This window comes from Oryzias melastigma, linkage group LG24 (assembly GCF_002922805.2).
Source record: "Oryzias melastigma strain HK-1 linkage group LG24, ASM292280v2, whole genome shotgun sequence".
Classification (NCBI taxonomy): Eukaryota; Metazoa; Chordata; class Actinopteri; order Beloniformes; family Adrianichthyidae; genus Oryzias; species Oryzias melastigma.
Window position 1 is genome coordinate 3,515,448 of NC_050535.1, and position 20,448 is coordinate 3,535,895.

The 20,448-nt window shown below is 38.2% G+C and overlaps 1 protein-coding gene across 12 annotated transcripts in view; it reads left to right on the plus strand.

The window, feature by feature from the left end:
• nrxn3b (neurexin 3b) overlaps window positions 1–20,448 on the plus strand; it is a 352,928-nt gene that overhangs the window by 289,378 nt on the left and 43,102 nt on the right. For all 12 annotated transcript variants that reach the window (XM_036210518.1, XM_024290417.2, XM_024290428.2 and 9 more), the window contains one exon: window positions 10,865–11,036. In XM_036210518.1, the coding sequence (XP_036066411.1) occupies window positions 10,865–11,036 (172 nt within the window). The remainder of the gene's footprint in view (window positions 1–10,864; window positions 11,037–20,448) is intronic.

Consider the following 20,448-nt stretch of genomic DNA (forward strand, 5'->3'; position numbering starts at 1 on the left):
TGGTTTCTATTTCTGTCCTCATTTATAAAGTGAATGCCATGTTTATTTAAACAGATGGAGAAGAATGAAAAGCTGCAGCTGTCATATTTTTTGGCAATCAATGAAGCGTTTTCAACGTTTACTTCTAGAGTCACAACGTTCTTTTTTTTTAAATTAATCTCTGCTATGGGACTCTCACCCCAATTTAGAATTTGTATCTCTTGCTCCAATAATTGCGAACCATTTTGTTATCAGGGATGATGTGTAGCTATCTGCAAAAGCTGGATTTTTTTTTTTTTTCTTTCTTGTCTCCCTCAGTGCTCGTTGGGTCTCTTTTTTTCCCAGCGTGCTTTGCATACAACCCCAGACGTGGTAAGGAGAGCGTGCCAAACACAAAGAGACGCTCTTCAAACAAGCTGAAATTTCTGCATCTATTCAAATAATTTCACCCCGTGACTCTTTACCAAGCAGCTGCAACCAAGCATGTGATTCAGATTTCTGTTTAGCCAAACTCGACACGTGCCACACACTTTCTTTTTATAGTTTTCATTTGTTTTTATTGAAAAAAACACGTTTTGTTTAAAGCTGATTCTATCGTGTGAATCAACTTCCAGGAAAACGAGTGGATGAAAGAATACAGGAAGAAACGGTTTCATTCTGGAGCTGCCAAATAGAAAATGCTCAAATTCAACAGCACATTAAATTAAATATCTGCCGAACAGATTCTAATTTGATCACCAAGCTGTTTCAATTTCATTAGCCTTGTCCCTAATGGACTTTCAAAGCACATTATTCCATCCAGCGCAAATCTTATTCATTGGCTTTTTGCTCGTTTTTTTAAAGAGCCCCCTGGTGTGCAGTGGCCGTGTGTTCCAACACCACAATCTGAGGTCACACAAACAGTTGTGTGATGCTCCTCGGTTAAATGCAGTTACAGTTCACATTTATGACAAACAGCTGTTGAGAAACCGCAGTTAAAACGGTTCAAGCCAGATCACTGTGTCGTGGCTTTGTTGTTTTAAAATGTTAAAAATGTCAGAATTTTACTTTTTGGTCTAAAAAAGCAAAACATGACAAGATATCCATAATTAGAAATTAGAGCTGCCACGATTAATCAACTAATCAACGACTAATTAACTATTAAAATAGTCGATGGGTAATTTAATTGTCATTTAGTCATTACTTTATATTATATGGAGTCAGAGAGTAGTAGTGTTGAAAGTAATAATGGCATTCTGCTAGTTTTTTGGACTAATTTGGCATTTATTGAGGTTTTTAAGGCTAATTTGGAGTTCAGTTAATATTTCAGCTACATGCTAGCTATTTTGACTTATTTATGCTTTTTTAATTTTTTGGGTTGTTTTGAAGTTTAGCTAACAATTCAACTGCATGCTAGCTTTTCTTTTTGGCTATTTTATGCTTTTTTTAGGCTATTTTGTAGTGTAGCTAATATTTCAGTGATACACTAGCTGTTTTAGCTAACTTAAGTTTTTTTTCCCCCAAAGTTTTAGGCTTTTTTTTAAATGTAGTTGTTATTTTAGCAACATGCTAGCTGTTTTGGCTAACTTAGGATTTTTTTTCAGTTCTTTTTGGTTAATTATTGGTTCAGCTGTTATTTCAGCCGCATGCTAGCTATTTGACCAATATAGGCTTTTTATATTATTATGGAATTTAGCTAATAGTTCAGCTACATGCTAGCTTTTTTGGCTAATTTTGAATTTTGTTCTGTTCTCTTTGGCTAATTTAGAGTTTAGCTAATATTTCAGTGATACACTAGCTGTTTTGGCTAACTTAAGTTTTTTTTTTTTTTTTCCCAAAGTTTTAGGCTTTTTTGAAATTTAGCTGTTATTCAGCTACATGCTAGCTGTTTTGGCTAACTTAGGATTTTTTTCAGTTCTTTTTGGCTAATTATTAGTTCAGCTAATATTTCAGCCGCATGCTAGCTTTTTTGGCTAATTTTGAAATTTGTTCTGTTCTCTTTGGCTAATTTAGAGTTTAGCTAATATTTCAGTGATACACTAGCTGTTTTGGCTAACTTAAGTTTTTTTTTTTTTTTTGCCCAAAGTTTTAGGCTTTTTTGAAATTTAGCTGTTATTCAGCTACATGCTAGCTGTTTTGGCTAATTTATAGTTAAGCAAATGGTTCAGCTACATGCTAGCTTTTTTGGCAAATTTTGAATTTTGTTCTGTTCTTTTTGGCTAATTTAGAGTTTAGCTAATATTTCAGTGATACACTAGCTGTTTTGGCTAACTTAAGTTTTTTTTGCCCAAAGTTTTAGGCTTTTTTGGAATTTAGCTGTTAATTCAGCTACATGCTAGCTGTTTTGGCTATTTTGGAGTTAAGCAAATATTTCAGCCGCATTCTAGCTATTTTGGCCAATTTAGGCTTTTTTTTTTGTTTGTTTTTTGAGGTTATTTTGGAATTTAGCTAATAGTTCAGCTGCATACTAGCTATTTTGGCTAATTTAGAGTTTAGCTAATATTTCAGCCAGATGCTAGCTATTTTGGCTAACTTATGCTTCTTTTCATTTTTTAGGGTAATTCAGCATTTAACTAATATTTTAGCTGGCTATTTGCTTCATCGTTTTCAGCTATGAATTTCAGCATCTTCAGCTATCAGCACTAGAATCTTCAGCGGGCAAAGTCAGCTTACAGCATTCACACTAGTATTATTGCAGGTAATGCTAGTGTGTCTATATAAAGTTTTGAGTTAGTTTAAAGCTAATGATGGTTAAGATATGTGTTTTACATCCACTTCATGCATGACCCGATTAGTCGACTGAATTAGGTTTTCTATGTATTTACATGTCTAAACTTGTATCGTCAAACTTTAGAAATGAATTTACAAATCTATGAATCATCTTAAAAAAGCCAAAGCATCCCAAACACATGCAATAAAGTCTGGCAGTGGAGATAAGGATCAGGATTCTAAGTTCCCAAAGACGGAAAGTGGTGGTGAAGAGCGGGAGAAGACTGCGGTGGCACTGATAAATGTTTTCACCAGGCTGTCCGCCATTAGTGTCAGGGCAGGTTACAGCCACAAGAGCGGACAAACAGGAAACAGAGAAAGCGCGCGTGTAAATAATTGATAAGGCTGACCCTGCACGATTCATATTCTGCGGCAGAGGATCAAAGCGCCCGGATCACAGTTTGACATTGAGCCTGAGTGCAGGAGTCAAAGCCATTACCAAACCCCCGCTGCTGCCCGCGCTCCGATTAAAAATGCAAACTCCGTCTTTGGTGTGGACTCACGCTAGCTGGCCAAGCCGGGCGTTAACCAGCTGGTTAAGTTTAGCTATCGCTAAGTAAAGGAAAGTGGAAGCCATTTTGTTCCTGTCCACTCGGTGAAGCCGTTCCCGGCCCTCTCAGGTGTGAAACGCCGCCCGTGTACGACCGCCGGCTTCTTTTAGGTGTGATGAATGTTTCAGAGGAGTTGGGCCTCTGTGCCGTGTATCTTCCCACATGACTTCTCCCAGCCGCTCTGCAGCTTATTATGAACATCTGAATGAACATTTCAGGCATTTAATGATTTATTGAAATTCACAGTTTTTAGGGAAATGTTTATTGGACTCAACTGTCAGAATTAAAGGCGAAAAACGGTCCTTTTAGCAAAGAACATATTTTATGAGGCTTCAGTTTTTTGTTGTTGTCCTTTTCTGTCAGCTGCTGTGACTGCTGGGAGCACTTTTATATCCCGTTTCCCTTTGTGATTTATAGATAACAGTAAAATTGCTCAATCTCGTTTCATTTAGTCACTTTTACAAAGATGTGGTGAAAGCAAATCATTTTCCATGAGTTGTTTCTGCTTTGTGGTTCAGTCGTGAGGGTTTGATCTTTACCCTGGTGCATAAAAAAGTGCCATTCGACTAGTAAAACACACGTTTTTCTGGGTATTGTGTAAACACAAAGTTCTGTGGTAAACCTATATCGAATTACCTGTAGATTTATTATTGATTTCTAATATTATAGTAACTATATTTAATTTTATGACCAATTATCTTCCACTCTAATCCAGTGGATAATTATTCCAGTTGTAGTATTGTGCATCTCAATCAAATTAATGGAAACTCAGACAATCAGGCAAGCATCACATGCTTCTACTGAGGCATCCGATTGGTCAGTTTATCACTTGAATAACTTGTGATAAAGAAAAATATCTTAAAACATTTTAGGCTTAGAGAGAAGATGTTAAGAAGAAAATATCAGAGCAGGAATGATTATCCTGACAAATATAGCGACTGAGTAATTATCTATTTCTAGATAGAAGTCTATGGGATTTGATTTCTTGGAACCAGCAGGTTCTGCCTATTTGTAACCAGAGAGGGGAGGGTTTGAAATGTCCTGTGAATATATAGTCAATGGCTCCAACCAAATGATGTCAGTTCAGTCACATTTCTTCATGATTCATGACAGCCAGACGTTAGTATGGAGTGACTGGTTGGAGTCAACGTTTCTATGACAATCGAACTCGACAGTAGAAGTCTGTGGGACTCCTATAGCCTGTGAGCACTTCCTGTTTGGAACGTGAGGGGGGAGGGGTCACTCAGTCAATGGTTTCAACAATTGTCAACTTTGTTTTTGTGTGTTCAAATTTTGGAAAAGACATTTTCTGTTCTGCTGCTACTGCTGGACCTTTTTCTATCGAGTCCTTCTGCTCACCTGGCAGGTGTGGCCAATGGGCCCTAATTGGCACCTGCTGGTTATTTAAGACAGAGGGGGTCAAATCAAGGCAGGGAGGGGGCAGAGCAGCAAGCCGAGGAGCTGGTTTGTTTCATTTTCTTTTATCTTCTTTGTCCTCAACAGTCTTAGACTGCTGGATTTTGTTATTTTAGTTTAGGGCTGGACCTTGGTAGTCCTAATTTCTGGGCTTTGTTTATTTGTTTTCTTTAGGTAGATTTGGTTAATGTGTTTATTTCTGATTCTTTTCAATTTTATTTCTGGTACCTTGTAACTTCTTTCTTTTTTTTTTCTCTCAAAAGGTCTTGCCTTTTGCCAGGTTACAGTTGTAAATAAGAATGTTGTTCTTAATCTGTCCTGCCTGGATAAATAAAGGTTAAATAATAATAATTAAAAAAAAGGCAGCAATTAGCAGGGAGCTACTGACTCCGACGGTCAATATGGTTGGGTCAGCAGTCTCCGTGACTTTTTTTTCTCTTGGCCATGGTTCCAATTCCCTTAATAAATTGTGCTCCTTTTTCTTACTGGTGTGCAGTTTTTGTTATTGTCCCAGTTTTGGTTTTCTACCTAGACTTGATCCAGGTCTGCTCAATCGGCCCGCAACACTCATTGATGACACAACTTAAAAATTGAGTCAGTTCAAACTAATGTACCAGGTAATGTCACTGGTCTAGATAGCTTTAGGTGTAGAAGGTAGAAAATACCAAATGTTATGTTACCAAAGTGGCAGAAAAGTCATCAAAAACAAGAGCTTTGAGTCAGTAAACTGCATTTGTTCTGAAGTTTCTCCGTACGTGTTGACTTTGTTGACCTAATTTCTTTCATGTGGGATGGAAGTGCCACATGTAGTTGCGGCTTCTAGATTCAATGGTGTCTTTCAAGGCTGCGTCAAAAACGCCAGGCTCTGCTGAGTTGTCAGAACAGTCTGTGCGTGAAAGAACTGACTAGCACTAACGGCCGGCAGCACGCACGCATGCGTCTCTTTAAAGGCCTCTAACATCCAATCCTTTAGCAAATTTCTGACTGCGGAGCTTGATGTGCACGAGAACAGACAGCTACAAATCACTATGACGTCTTTGAGTTATCTCTGTCAATTACTTTGGATAAATGGCTTTGGCACCACGAAGGCCTTCTGCATCAATCCAACTTGTCTGGCATTGTCCTGGCTTCTGCAGTCTATTGATTCTGCTTCCTCTGCTTGCATGATCTGGGTTTGATGGCTTCTGACCACAGGAGCTAACTTGAGCGCTGATGTCAGATGAAAGGGAGGGGGGGTATGTAACTCAAACTATCACTATGGGACATGTTCAAATTCTTGATACTAGATCTTCCTACCTCCCAGCTGAGATACTGAGACTTATTATAGATTCGCCCTACTACAACTGCTCTCCGGCGGTACCAGATTTCAATCAAACTTTGAATGCAATGCAATACCTTCGATGGAGGGAAAAATGTCCCACTTTAATACCATTGTCTGACCTTAGAGTGCTTGTGAGCCACATCTTCTTGTTGAGGTTATCTTGCGCGTGCTGTGCCTTTTTAATCCGTTTCTTGCATCTCTCTTGCTATTGTCAGTTGTTTTGCTCCCAAGCTTCCTCATTTAACCAATCTCCTCTTCATAAAATGGCTGTCAGATGTATTTATCCATGCACGGCCTGTGGCTGAGCACACTGACCGTTCAGGGAGGACAGGGTCTGGTCCACTTGAGCAGAAGCTGTCTCCATCATCGCCTACAGTTGCTTTGAGTGATTCTGTCTCTGTACCTCCATCCTGGGCTCTGCATGTGTTGGAGGCATTGATCGGCTCTGAATTGGATTGTGGCGGACCTCATTACTGATGTCAGCGTGCACACGGGGGAACACCAGAGCTCTCAAGGATGGAGAGGGAGGCATGGAGTTACATCTATCAGTCTTAGTTACACATCGTGTGAATGCAACAAGCTAACACATAATGTACAATTACATACAACAATGCACTGACAGCCTGATGTTCAGTCTCAGTGGTGGATCGATCTGCGTTAGGGAGAATTTTGCGCTATAGAAGGGGAATTTATGCTGTAATTTCATGTCCGGGGTGCCGGATAGTCAGTGAGTGCAGCTCCTTTTTTATTCATCTGACCCTCAGGGGTGAAGCTGACAACTTTGTGTGTCTTTGTGTATCTGTTTGGACTCAAATGTGTGTGCACATCATTTGTTTACAGCTCCAATAGTGGCTATCATCTTTTCCACTAAGAGAACAATAGCCAGTTTTCCACTTTGCTCAGGAGACAATGAAGTGCCTTCCCACCTCGAAAGCGACAGGCCAATAAAAATCGTAATTGGATCTGTCACTCAAACGTTGCTGCAGTGCCGGGGTGGGCAGCCAGGTGGGTGGTAGAGGCGGGAGGGTAGCTGGTCAACATCAGCGGTGCAAAAGGAAACGCAGAGATGAGTGCAGAGCCACGATGCATACCTCCTGTTTTTCCACTCTGCCTGGAGCTGCTCTGTAACGGTTACAAGGGTGTACAGTTGTTGGGTGTTATTTTTTTCCCTCTCAGCCACGAGGGAGGGGGTGACGAACTGTCTTTGTGCGTATAAATGGGTCGGTGATGTAGCTTTGATGCAACTTCACAGGAGAACTATGGCTGCCAGAGTCTCTGAAGGTCACAGTGGATGTACTGTCGCTAATGTGTCTGCTTTCTGCATGCACTCCAGCTGTCAGACATCGTGTTTTTTATTTTCATTCCAGGAGAAAGTCTTGTCATTAGACAGGAAAACCCGGCTGCTTGGGTAACATATTCCTCAACGCGGAACATCACCCTGTCACATTAAATCGTAAACAAATTCTTGTTCCTTGTGCCCATATCCTTTTACTGTATTCATGCAAGTGTTGCTCTAACTTTTAAGGACTTCTATTAAGAACCCATTTACAGCCTCTCTGACAAAGACGTTGAGTACCTTTTTAAATATTCAGCATCACTCTCTAAGACTTACCTCGGCTTTAAGGAGACGCCATTGTCATGTCTTGGGTGACAGTCTTCCATTATCGTTCTGGCTGTGCAGGAGACTGCCATGAGCTGATTATGATGCTATTTTATATCTCTTTCAGTTATAAAGAAAGAACATTTTGTCTGAAAATGGAAGCTCAGTGTTTGGGATATCAGCACTGCAGGATTGAAATTTTATAGCCTGCCTTCCTTAAGATGCAGTTGGAAATTCGCCCCCTGGAGAGAAAGCTTGGTGTCTTAAATCAGGACAGAATAGCTGGTCACCCCCCTATCCTATAGTTTTAGGGAGACTTTGGCCGAATCCGAATTCTTCCCCTACCCCTACATTTAGCCCTCCAAATGGAGGTTTTGGAAAAATGATGTCTTCAAATTTGGACATCACTCCCACTCGATGACATCATCAATAGTCGCCTTGACTCTGTGGCAAGGGTTAGCTCTTAAAACTATTTTGGACAACCTTACCCCTTCAAATGCCCCTACAGATGGAGGAGTAGGAGGAGAATTCAAGTTCACCCTTTGGGGTCCTGGATTAGAAACATGACTGGACGCTCTACTTTCTACAAGAAGCACTATTAAAATATGGATCTCTTCTATTTTGTATGTGTCATGATGGAACTAAAAGAGGTAAAATGACTTAAACCTTATGCTAATTTCACACTGACATGGGCAACGTGCGTTCAAGCAACACATTGTCACTCCGAAGTCCCGTCCATGTCACTTTCTGACATTTAGGGTGTCCCCAACTTGTCTTTTTTTTTTCTTTTTTTTTTGTGACATTCTGACTGTTCTCATTAAATCAGGAATCCCAAACTTCCGGGCCACAAACCAGAACCAGTCGAGTACCGCAACGTGAAGCACACCGGTACCTTAACCCAGCACCGGACGCAAACCAGTAACGGGTTCGGGTACCAGTACTAGTTGCGTCCCGAGGACAGGACAGCTGGTCAAAAAAAAAACGACAGATTGGGGAACCCCAAAACGTCAGAAAGTGGCGTGTAGGGCTCCTTAGTCAAACGTCAATATGTGACGATTTGGGGATGAGAATGTGTCGGTTCAAGCGACCACGTTCAATGAAATTTCAGTGTAAATGTAAAGTCAAGTGTTCAGGCAACCCTACGCAAGTTTTTACGTTTGGACTCTATGTACGAAACGGTTGGCACTGGAACATTTTGAAAATGGAATTCATGTGGTAGGTGTATTTTAAAGTATTAGTAAGGTTAATGGATGCTACTAACACTTACGTAGACGTGATGCTGTTGTACAGTGTCCTCAAACCACACTTTAATCGTTAGTAAGGAGCGAGTACTGGCTCCTAGATGTTGGCGTACAAATGCTGGACGGACTGGGCATACATGCGATACCTTAGGACACGTGTGTAAAAGTCAAGGCCCAGGGGCCGGATACGGCCCTCCAGGTGATTCTACCCGACCCTCCATGATGATTTTATTGTATTGTTATTAATGCCCGGATTTTATCTTGGGCTCCTTTTTTTGACAAAATAAAAGTAAAATACTGGAAGTTATTTAAGGTTTAAGTTGATTTATTCTGGAATAATATTCCTGCTGTTTTATTTTTCATATTTATGCTAAAAAGTTACAGTTTTAAAAATTTGCCTTTTGCTAGCTTTTGAACTTTTTTGGCATTTACTGAGATTTTTTAGGCTATTTTGGAGTTTAGCTAATATTTCAGCTGCATGTTAGCTGTTTTAGCTAATTTAGTTTTTTTAAGTTTTTGAGGCTGTTTGGGAGTTTAGGTAATATTTCTGCCACATGCTAGTTTTTTTGGCTAATTAAAGCTTTTAAAAGTTTTTTTTTAGTCTAATATTTACATGCTAGCTATGTCGGCTAATTTAGTTTTTTTTCCCCATTTTTTAGGCTATTTGGAAGTTTATTTTTTTCAGTTACATGCAAGCTGTTTTGGCTAACTTAGGTTTTTTGAAATTATTATTATTTATTTAAGATTATTTGGCATTTTAGCTGGCTTTCAGCTTCAGCGTTTTAAGCCATTAGCTTCAGTGTTTCCAGTTATCAACTTTAGCGACCAAATCCAGCTTACAGTATTCACTCTAGCATTAGCGCAGGTATTGCTATATATCGCGTTCATAATTATGATAAAAAGTTACGGTTTTAAAGTTTTAAAAATTTTGTTTTAGAGTGTTCAATGAATGTTTATCCTGTTCGGGCGGCGACATAAGGTGTGTTTTTGTGGTATTTTGGCCCCTTGTGCGATTGAGTTTGAAATAACTGCTTTAGGATGCTCACATAAACTAACTTCTCATTTTCTAGATTCCTGCAAACATTAACCTTCACTTATTGTGTGAACAGCGCTAATATTCTCCTTCCTCAGAGAGCAGGAAGTGGAAAATCCATAAGACACACCTGTGTTTTACCTGCTTCACCCCTACATGACGTATTAGTGTTCACTACGACCTGTTGCCCACAGAATAATTCCTGTATATATTTTAACATTTCTCTGCACTGCAGGAAGAAATGTTCAAGCACATTTTTGCCTTATTATTTCTAAATCTGAGGAATTGAGAGCATGAGACGTTTAATTGAGGCCGCCAGGTTTTAGCGAGGTGTCATATTTTGTCAGTTGTAGCAGCGGTGCCGTGTATTCTCGGTTCTGTTATGAGAACTGCTCCCACTGCTCCGGGCTTCTAAAGAAAGTAATTACACCCAGAGATTCCCTGCGGGGGATTAAAACAAATGACACAGAAAACACGGCTCTTCCTCATTGCCGCTCACTCAAGCCCAGCCTCGGCTCGTGACGCCACATGTCCACGGGTGCCGACGCCATAAAACACACTGGCAGCTCGTGGAAATGAGTGGGGGGTCGAAGGAATCTGGAAAATGATAGTTTCCTGAGCTAAACAAAACATATGGTATTCCTATAGTTTTTAAAGAACAGCATCTGTCCTGCCAGTTTATTGTGACAGACTGCAGGGAGCATTACTCATCATTACAGTCTCTGCTGGCAGCCTATTTTCATCACATTACAGTTGCGTAATGAAGCGTAGAACGCAAGGGTCCTCAGGTTCTCTGAGTGGTTCACCATTAGCACCAGCCGCGGGCATTCATCCAAGTCGCTTTATTGAAGTTTTACATTTTGTTTATTGTATAATTAATTCATTAGAGTATGAAAACACATGAAGGTGGAATGGTGGCGGAGAGGAAGTTCAAAGTTTATCGTGACACTTCTTTTTTTTGTGTATTTTCTATAGGAACAAGGAAAGGTGGGCGTGACGTTCAACATCGGGACGGTGGACATCAGCGTCAAGGAGACGTCCACTCTGGTCAACGATGGCAAATACCATTTAGTGAGATTCACCAGGAATGGAGGCAACGCCACCTTGCAAGTGGACAACTGGCCAATCAACGAGCACTTCCCCTCAGGTACTGTCCGCATCAATATTGGTCAGATTTAGTTTTCGTGGAGCACAAAATTAAAGCTTGTTGAGATTTATGACCCCTGGACACCATCTATTTTTGCTTTCAAAGGGCACCTCGAAAGGGCAAATAAATGAATAACTTTATTAGCAAAGACGATAAAGAAGCAGTCGGGTCAGCAGTTCTGTGACTGTGTGACTGCTGCGTCAGCATTCACACTATAGTGATCCCGTTTCTCTTTCTCATAGTTTATGTTTTTTGACACCTAAAAACTCAAGCGCAATTTCTCCAATCTTGGTTTCAAAACGTTCAGGCCGTTGAGGATATGGGTACTTTTGGTATTTGTATATTTTACCGTTTTTAAGATTGTATGCAATTTATATGATTTTTCGGCCCATGTTAAGTCAATTTGGAATGTTTCAAATTCATTGTGTACTTTGCTACGTATACAAAAACCTTCATCACTTTGAGGACATTCATGCTTGTACTTTTGGCATTTTAATCTTTTACACACTTTAAGTTTTTATGCAATTTTTTAAAAATTTTTATTCACAAAATCCTTTAAATTCTTTGTGTACTTTGAAACCTTTACAATATTGGTATCAAAACGTTCAGCTGGTTTAGGACGTTAATGCTACTGACGGTTTTTAAGCTAATTTTGAGCTTAGCAAATATTTTAGCAACATGCTAACGTTTTTTGCTAATTTAACATCTAATGAGGTTTTTTGACCTATTCTTCAGTTTAGCTAATATCTTAACGCTAAAGCTAACGTTTTTAGGCTAAGATGGCATCTACTGAGGTTTTTAGGCAAAATTGGAGTTTAACTAATATTTTAGCAATATAGCTAAAGTTTTTGGGTAATTTGGCATCCATTGAGGTTTTTTTTTGGCTAATTTGAAGTCAAGCTAATATTTTAGCAACATGTTAACATTTTTGGATAATTTGGCATCTGATGAGTTTTTTTCTGGGCTATTCTTGAGTTTTGCTAATATCTTAACACTAAAGCTAACATTTTTGGGCTAAGTTGGCATCTACTGAGGTTTTTAGGCAAAATTGGAGTTTAGCTAATATTTTAGCAATATAGCTGACGTTTTTGGCTAATTTGGCATTCATTAAGTATTTTTTAAGCTAATTTGGAGTCAAGCTAATATTTTAGCAATATGTTAACATTTTTGGATAATTTGGCATCTGATGAGTTTTTTTCTGGGCTATTGAGTTTTGCTAATATCTTAACGCTAAAGCTAACATTTTTGGGGTAAGTTTGCGTCTACTGAGGTTTTTTGGGCTATTCTTGACTTTAGCTAATATTTATCAACATGCTTACATTTTTTCTACTAATTTGGCATCTACTGAGGGTTTTAGGCTAATTTCGAGTCAAGCTAATATTTTAACAGTAAAGCTAATGTTTTTGTGATAATTTGGCATCAAATAAGGTTTTCTGAGCTACTTTGGAGTTAAGCTAATATTTTAACTATAAAGCTAACTTTTTGGCTTATTTGCCATTTACTAAGGTGTTTTAGGCTAATTTGGAGTTTAGCTAATATTCTAACAATATAGCTAACGTTTTTGGGCTAAGTTGGCATCTACTGAGAATGTTGCGGAGCCACCACCAGTGTGTGAATGTGCGTGTGAATGGGTGAATGGGTCTGTGACTGTGAAGCGCTTTGGGCCCTCGAAGGAGGGTAGAAAGCGCTATACAAGTATACGCCATTTGCCATTTACCAATGTTTGGGCTAATTTAGAGTTTAGCTAACATTTTAGCAACATGCTAACATTTTTTGGTAATTTGGCATCTACTGAGGTTTTTTAGGTGTATTTGGAGTTAAGTTAATATTTTAACAATAAAGCTAAATCATTTTGACTACTTTACTTTTTAAGGTTTTTAGGCTAATTTGGAGTTAAGTTAATATTTTAACAATAAAGCTAAATCATTTTGACTACTTTACTTTTTAAGGTTTTTAGGCTAATTTGGAGTTTAGCTAATGTTTTAGCAATAAAGCTAACGTATTTATCTATCTACTGAGGTTTTTGGACTATTCTTTATTGTAGTTAATATTTTGACAACATGCAACATTTTTTGGATAATTGTTTTGTCTTCTGATGCTTTTTTTAGGGTCTTTAGGGTATTTTGGAGTTGAGCCAATATTTTAGCAGCATGCTAGCTTTTTGGCTAATTTGACTTCTAATTAGGTTTTCTATGTTTTGAAATATTTAAGCAAGTTTAGCATTATGCAAATAGCATTTGAATGTTTAGCAAATCCCTTCAGCAATTACAGCAAATTACTTCAGCATCTTTAGCAAGCAACTTTTAGCATCTTCAGTAACCACATTCAGCAAAAAGTATTCACACTAGCATTATTGAAGATAATGCAACTTCTCTAGTTTGCTTTGTCGTCCGAGGAGCAACATCTGTGTCGGTGCATTCTATGCGAGAGCTTCAAAAGCACCAAGAGGCATTTGCCTCTAACAGAGAATAGAGGCAGAAACTAAGGGTGGCCTGTTGGCCAGATAAAGCTGCTGGCTGCCTGTATCTCTCATTCTCAGGTCAGTGGAAGGAGCGCAGCAGCAGAATACAGATAGGGCCATCAAACAGAACCCGCTCCATTTGGAGGCTCAGGCTCTCTCCTCATTTGGAACTGATATGTGCTCCTCAGCTAGCAAGGTGAGACAGTGAGAGACAAAGTGGGGGAGCGGGCTGCAAGAAAAAATAAAAATTCTCTTCTGCTTCTACTTAGTAGTTCATTAAATTAAGCCGGCTCTCCTCGAGTGTGATACGTGTTTCCAGGTCAACCAGTCTAGGAGAAACTGTTCAGTCAAACCGGGCGGATTCACAGGGAAATGACTCAGATGGCAAGTTACTGTCAGGCTAAAACTTTATGATGAGGGAGACTGTGGAAATGGAACTTGAAGAAAAAAAGACTGCAAAATCAAGCCTCTGGAAATTAGTCAAAAAGTTCTGAAGTTTATTTAAAAAAGCAAAAAAATCATAGATTTACAATGATTATTATTTTAATAATTCAGATGTTTTTTTAAACCAAGATTATTTTTTAAATATACAAATTTTACTTGAAACAATGTTTTTTTTTAATTCTTTTTTGCAGTGCAGAAAAGGCTGATTAAATAGAGTTTGTACACTGCAAAAACACAAAATCTTAAATATTTTTTGTCAACTTTCATATTAAATATCTTAATGAACTTGATGTAAGACAAAAGTAGTTTACTTTTAAGTAAGATGTAAATAAAAAAATAAACTTCAGTTGAAAACATTGTAAAAATCTTTAAATAAATTGCATAAAATAGACATTTTTTACTCAAAATATTCAATATTTATCGTCTAAAAAATAATTTAAAGATTCAAAGTTTTTTGTAATTGTTTACATAATATTTTAGATAATAATAATAATTAAGAGTTTTATTTTTTAGCAGTGAGTGTTCTTGTTTCCAGACTACCTTGACTTAAAGAAACTGTTAAGTTTTATATCACAATATAAAAAATGAAACGTTGGATCAGTTAACAAAAACTTCTGTAATTTGTTCCACTTAAAAATATTAGTTTTCATCAAATTAGGATTTTGAGTTGATGGTTTCACTCATTTTTAATATTAGTCACGTTTTAGATTGCAGACATAACTTTCAGGACACTGTAAGAGAAAATGTGTATTTCTAGTCTTATTTTAAGATGATTTTGCTCTAGAAATTAAGACAGTTTGACTGTTGTAGTTCTTAAAATAGAATACATTTGGGAACAAGTGCATAAACAGAACTACTATAAAGATATAAACCTTTTTTGAGCTAAAAATTTAAATTACCGGACTTATAGATCAAAATTTGAATGTTTGTTTCTAATTTTAAGATTTAATTTAACCTGAAAGGGGCGGGACATCATCACTTTTTTATATAAATCTTACCAAGACAGACTTATTGGGAGATATTCTTACTCATAATCAAGGAAAAAAACATTTGTATTCAATAGCTTGTATGAGACATGTATATTTGTATAAACTCCTTCTGTATTTGAGGCTAAAACTTTTATACTTACCATATTTGCATACATTGGTAGTTTTTTTTTTACTTAAAACAAAGAAAAACATAATTTTTTCAATACTTCTGTGTTTATTTGTTCTTTTTTACATTTTTCTTGTCTATCAAACGAAGAAACAGATCTTGTGTGGGACAGAAGTGTCATGACTCTCCGACACATGAAGTGTATATTTGAATAAACTCCTTCGGTATTTGAGGATAAACTTTATTTATACTAACCATATTTGCATACTTTGGCAGATTTTTTTAATCTAAATGAAAGAAAAACTTTTAACTTGTTTTGTTTTTTCCTGTGTACCCAAAAGTGGAAACAAAAACAGTGCTATAAATGCTCGCTACAGCTAAGAAATAAAGAAATAGGAAGTGATCCTTCTCACTTCTTCCTCCCAGCAGGCTGTTGTTGTCCTCTTTTTTGCATGTTTGGGACTTTTTTCTCTTTTTTCAAAAGAGCAGCCTCCTCTCCTGGCGTCGCCTGGCATGCTGTTTTGGTTTGGTTCGGTGCCAGCACAGGTGACGCTAATCCTTTTTGTCTCCAGCTTTCTTTTGCCGTCGGCTGCCTTTCCCTTTTTCTGTTGACCAGATGATGTCGGACGGGTTTCATAACTGCACTTCAGCCGCAGAAATGCTCCAAAATGGCAAGAAACTATTTTACTGTGTGGCACCGATATCTCCCTCGTGCTGAACACTTAGCAAAGGGATTGTATTAATCAGACAAACCAGCTGCACCGTTGCATGCTGGCTTTTGTCATGCACCATATGCCATCAGCCTCTTGAAATAATTTGACCACTCTTCGTCTTTTGAAGTCAACATTTTTGCAATTATCTCTTGAGCACAAGTGATCAGAGGTTGCGACCCCCAGATATCAGCATGCAAGTCAGCCGCAGCAACCCAAAACAATCTGGCTTTTTTAATTTCGGGATCCTCACCAGCGTTCCTTGGAGGTTTGTTCCCGCCTCGTCCCACCTGCAGCTGCCTTGAAATGGAGTTTGAGATCAAGCGATCGACTGCATGGTAATTTCTTTTTCACTTCTGTGCTGGTAATTTGCAGGACATGCAGCGATAGTAATTTAACAGTGATTGATTTTTCCTTCCCTCCCCTCCCTTGTAAAGGCATTGTCATCTTGTGAGTAATTACATGTTAGGGTTCAGGCTGCTTCCCGCCCTCCCCCTGCAACCTGTAATGCTTAACTTGAAGGCAACAGCAACCTCTAGCTGTTCGATAGCGGTCGCCGTGTCGGGAATCGGCGAGGACAAAGGTTTTTGTCGCAGAGAGCCGACCTGGAGCATGAGATGTGGACATCTTAATAATAGTTCTGTTAAAGGGCTGGACCTCCAATGGACCAAGTGGAGGGTTTTACGCCTTTTTGTGTCTTTCAGAACTTTAAAAATCAACTTATTTGCCGTAAAATTGTGCAAATTTACAAAAAGTTATACAACAGCAAATTAAGGTGCAGAAATATCTTCAAGCAAAATCGTAAAATATGACGTTTTTGCACTTATTAGCAAAGTATCTCTGTGTTTTCTTTCTGTTAAATCTCCTATTCTTACAATTATGAGCAGAAAAACTGTAAACGTCAGTTTTTTTTTTTCTTTTTTCAGAACTGCTGACTGTTTACACCCTGACTCATTTTCCGCTCCTTGTTTTGGACTCCGTTGTAACGTCGCTGCCAGCTCATCTTAGCGATTACTGTCGAGTTCAGAGTAACCGAAGCTGACAGAAAAGCTCTAACAGAGGAGCGCTGCGCTTTAATTGTCCTAGTGCGGGAGTGTCTGCACAGGTTCAAACCCCATGGAAGGGTCATCCTGAGACTCACTCCTATGACATTTTTAACATGTTCTTGTGTCATTTCTTTGTGATAACGGACATGTATATAAAAGTATTTCTTCATTCTAATTAATGTGAATCAAACCACAAATGCAGTGTCTGATCAAAACTGCTTTAAAATGAGGTGAAATTCGAACGAACTACAGTCGCTCTGCAGAAACTATGTCCTAGAAAATGACATTTTTCATCAATTTTGGCTAAAATTGGTGTAAAAGAGATTAAAAGACCAATAGGAACACTTTGAAAATAGATCAAAATAAGATCGGAGTTTAAAGGTTAAATTGTTGGGTCAAAAATGGTTCCTAAGTACGTCTGCAGCTCCCCGCTCCCCCAAAGGGTGGTTCAAATACAGAAAACAACATCAAAATGACCGACTACTAATGAGACTAAATCTGTTTTACATGAAGTAATTTGAACAATTTAACTTTGTTTCCACTGAATGGTCCGGTACGGAATGGTACGGTCCAGTTAATTCTGGTGAGTGTTTCCACTCAGTTAGGCCTCGCTTGTTTTCATGGTGTAGATCACTAGTGTGTCATTGCGTCTTTGTAGTGCGACGATTAGAAAAGCAACAACAATGGAGGTCATCCAGCAGCTCGTCTTTTTATTGCTGTTGTTTGCAGGCGTTTTTAAGATCGTCTCAAGACCTAAAGAGCATAAAAGGAAACTCCAAAAACCTGAATGCTTACAAACGTTGGAAACATTAGCTTTAAGGAGCGCTAGATTGGCTAATGAGCCCATTTACAATGGAAATTGAGTGATAACTCGTTTTTTTAGGGGTTTGAATCGGACTTGAGGGTTTGAATATCTCTACATAGTGATTCCGTTCTGGTTTCTATGCGATTTTAAGTCTTTGGTTTGAAGAACTGGTAGTCCGAGCAGGAAGAAGTCGATCATCTTGAGTTGTCTGAGCTTTAAACCTTATCTTAGATGAATAACCATTAGCCTAACTATTCTCATGGAGCTTTTAGAGCCTTCTTATAAAAAAAAATTATAAATCTCTTATTATTTATTTCTTTATTAATTACACCTTGTAAAGAAACAGTGTTCTGCTTCCACATATTGTTGTATAAAATTTATCTTGTAAAATATTGTGTTTATTGTGGATAATCTCAATCCAAAAGTGTGATTATTCTGATTATTAATTTTAGTTTTATCAATTGCCGGATATAATTGAAAATAAACGTACCGTTTTGTGTGTGAATCCATATTGTGATTATATGCAGATAATAAGTGGTCGGCAAACACCGTAAAAAAATTGCGATTAATCGCGGTTAATTTTAAATTAATCAAGTTAATAAAGTTTACGATAAATTTGTTAATTTTTTTAATTGATTCCTGGCCAAAAATATATATATATATCGATTCAGACACAAAATAAGTTTAACATTTAGCTTCAAATGCAAAAAAAAGCAAAGTATTAAAGGAGATTAAATATGTTGGCTTCACATTTCTTTATCTTTGACAGTTTATTAAAGTGAATGCACAAACCAACAACTTCAACAGTATCAGAGTGACCTGACAAATGATGAATTTACTCCTTGACTTTTCCTTCTGCTCGACTGAGCTGAGAAAAACAACAAAAATCCAGAGGAGGAGTCGGTTTTAATAACAAAAACCAAAGAAACAAGATGACAAAGGACAGAAAGAGCAGTCACATAAACAGATAGATGGGCAGAGAAGAAGAAAAATGGAAAGGAGAATGAGCAAAAAAAAAGTAGATAAATGATCCTAGAATTGTCTGGCGCTGAAGTGGCCTGAATCACCCGAGAAGAGCACAATGTGCTGATTGCTGAGACGGAGAGACAGAGAATAGCAGGGGGCAAATGAAAGGGTAGAATATCTCTGCAGAGAAGGTGAGCTGAAGTGAAAGAATACAAGTGAATCACCCAGGAGAGAGGAGGAGATATGAAAGTTGGGTGCAGATTGCAAAGAGGTGGGCGGCGCAGGATATTCATAACCCCAGTCTGCAGCGGCAAGCTGTGGATTTGGGTTTTTTTGTGGGGTTTTTGGACTCCATCGGACGCTCTCATCATCCTCTTAATGCGGAGAACGCCAGGAGCCCGTCACAGCGGCCATTTTCATGGGTTTGATGTCCTGTCTGTGATGGAGCCCCGGCGAGAGCGAGCCTGGCATCCGAACTGAGTGAAATGAAGAGACCAACCAGCAGATGACTGTTGCTATGCCAGTGTTTGTGTTGACTGAATAGCTGCCACAAATAGAGAGGGGGAAAAAAACACATTGTTTGGCTGGGCAAGAAAAATGGTGAAGGCATGCAGCAGGACGGCGGATGGAGCCAAAATAATAAAACGCTCAAAAAATAGATTTTGCTGAATTGAACCGTCGATACTAGGAAACTCGGTGTGAAATATGCAAGAAGTCTGAATCTCTTTGAATAAAAGGAACACTTTCCAATGATGATTTGCATGTGTGCACGCCGATTAGATAAATATTTACTCCATTGACGGAAAAAATGTACTTCCAGTTTTACCGTGTTGCAGGTTTATGGAGAGAAAATAGACTCTTTCAATCGTAATTCTTGGTTTTTAACACATTTTGTGCCTAATTGTGTGCAAAGTTAATACAAAAAAATCGCTTTTTTATATTAATTATCAGGGAAAATCAGCTTAAGAAAGTCAATTTGTCAAGTTTTCACCAAATATTATTCAGAGTTCAAAGTGCCTGATAAGAAAACTCAGATGACCCAGCATTCTAGCAGCATTTGAACACATCATTTACACACAAATCTTGGAGACGTAATAAGAGTCTCATCTAATTTGTACAGTTTTTTTAAAGATTTGTATGTTTAGTCAGTTTCAAGCTGCTGTTATTTAAAGTTGTGCATGTACATTATATTTTTTTGTAATATTTGTATACAATTGTAAGTGCACACAGTTGTGCACAAAATGTATTGTATGAGTTACAAATCAAGAATTATACATACACAAATTGAAAGAGTCTATTTTTTCTCCATACAGTTTAGTGTTGCATTGTGGGATCCTTAAGTAAAAGTCACAAATCTAAATAGACAAAAAAAGCATTTTTTTTTATTAATTGTATTTGTGAACTGGAGTTTTGTCGTGTTTGCTGTTCTAATTAAATCAGGGCTCCCCGACCTCCGGTCTGGTGCTGGTACCCTAACCCTACCCTGGTCCGCAAACGGCTGGCATGTTTGGTAGCATATGCGCTTGGTACAAGGCGTGTGGTTCTGGTACCGTACCGGGTTAGGTTAAGGTTAGGGGACCAGTTTTCTGGTTCTGAAGCCCCGATTTAATGGGAACAGCAAACACGTCAAAAAACGATGAGTTGGGGACACCCAAAACACCATTTTTTGACGCAGAGGGGTCCTCAACCATGAGTCAATATGTGACGACTTAGGAATGTTGTATCCAGGGGCGGAGCTACAGGGGGGTAGGAGGGGCAACTTCCCCCAGCAACCCCTCCACCCCCTAAAATTTTACTATTTTTAATATTTTTATTTATTATTTTATTATTTTTAATATTAGCCTTATTATTGACAGAGATTAAGTAATAATCAAGCTTCTTTAAT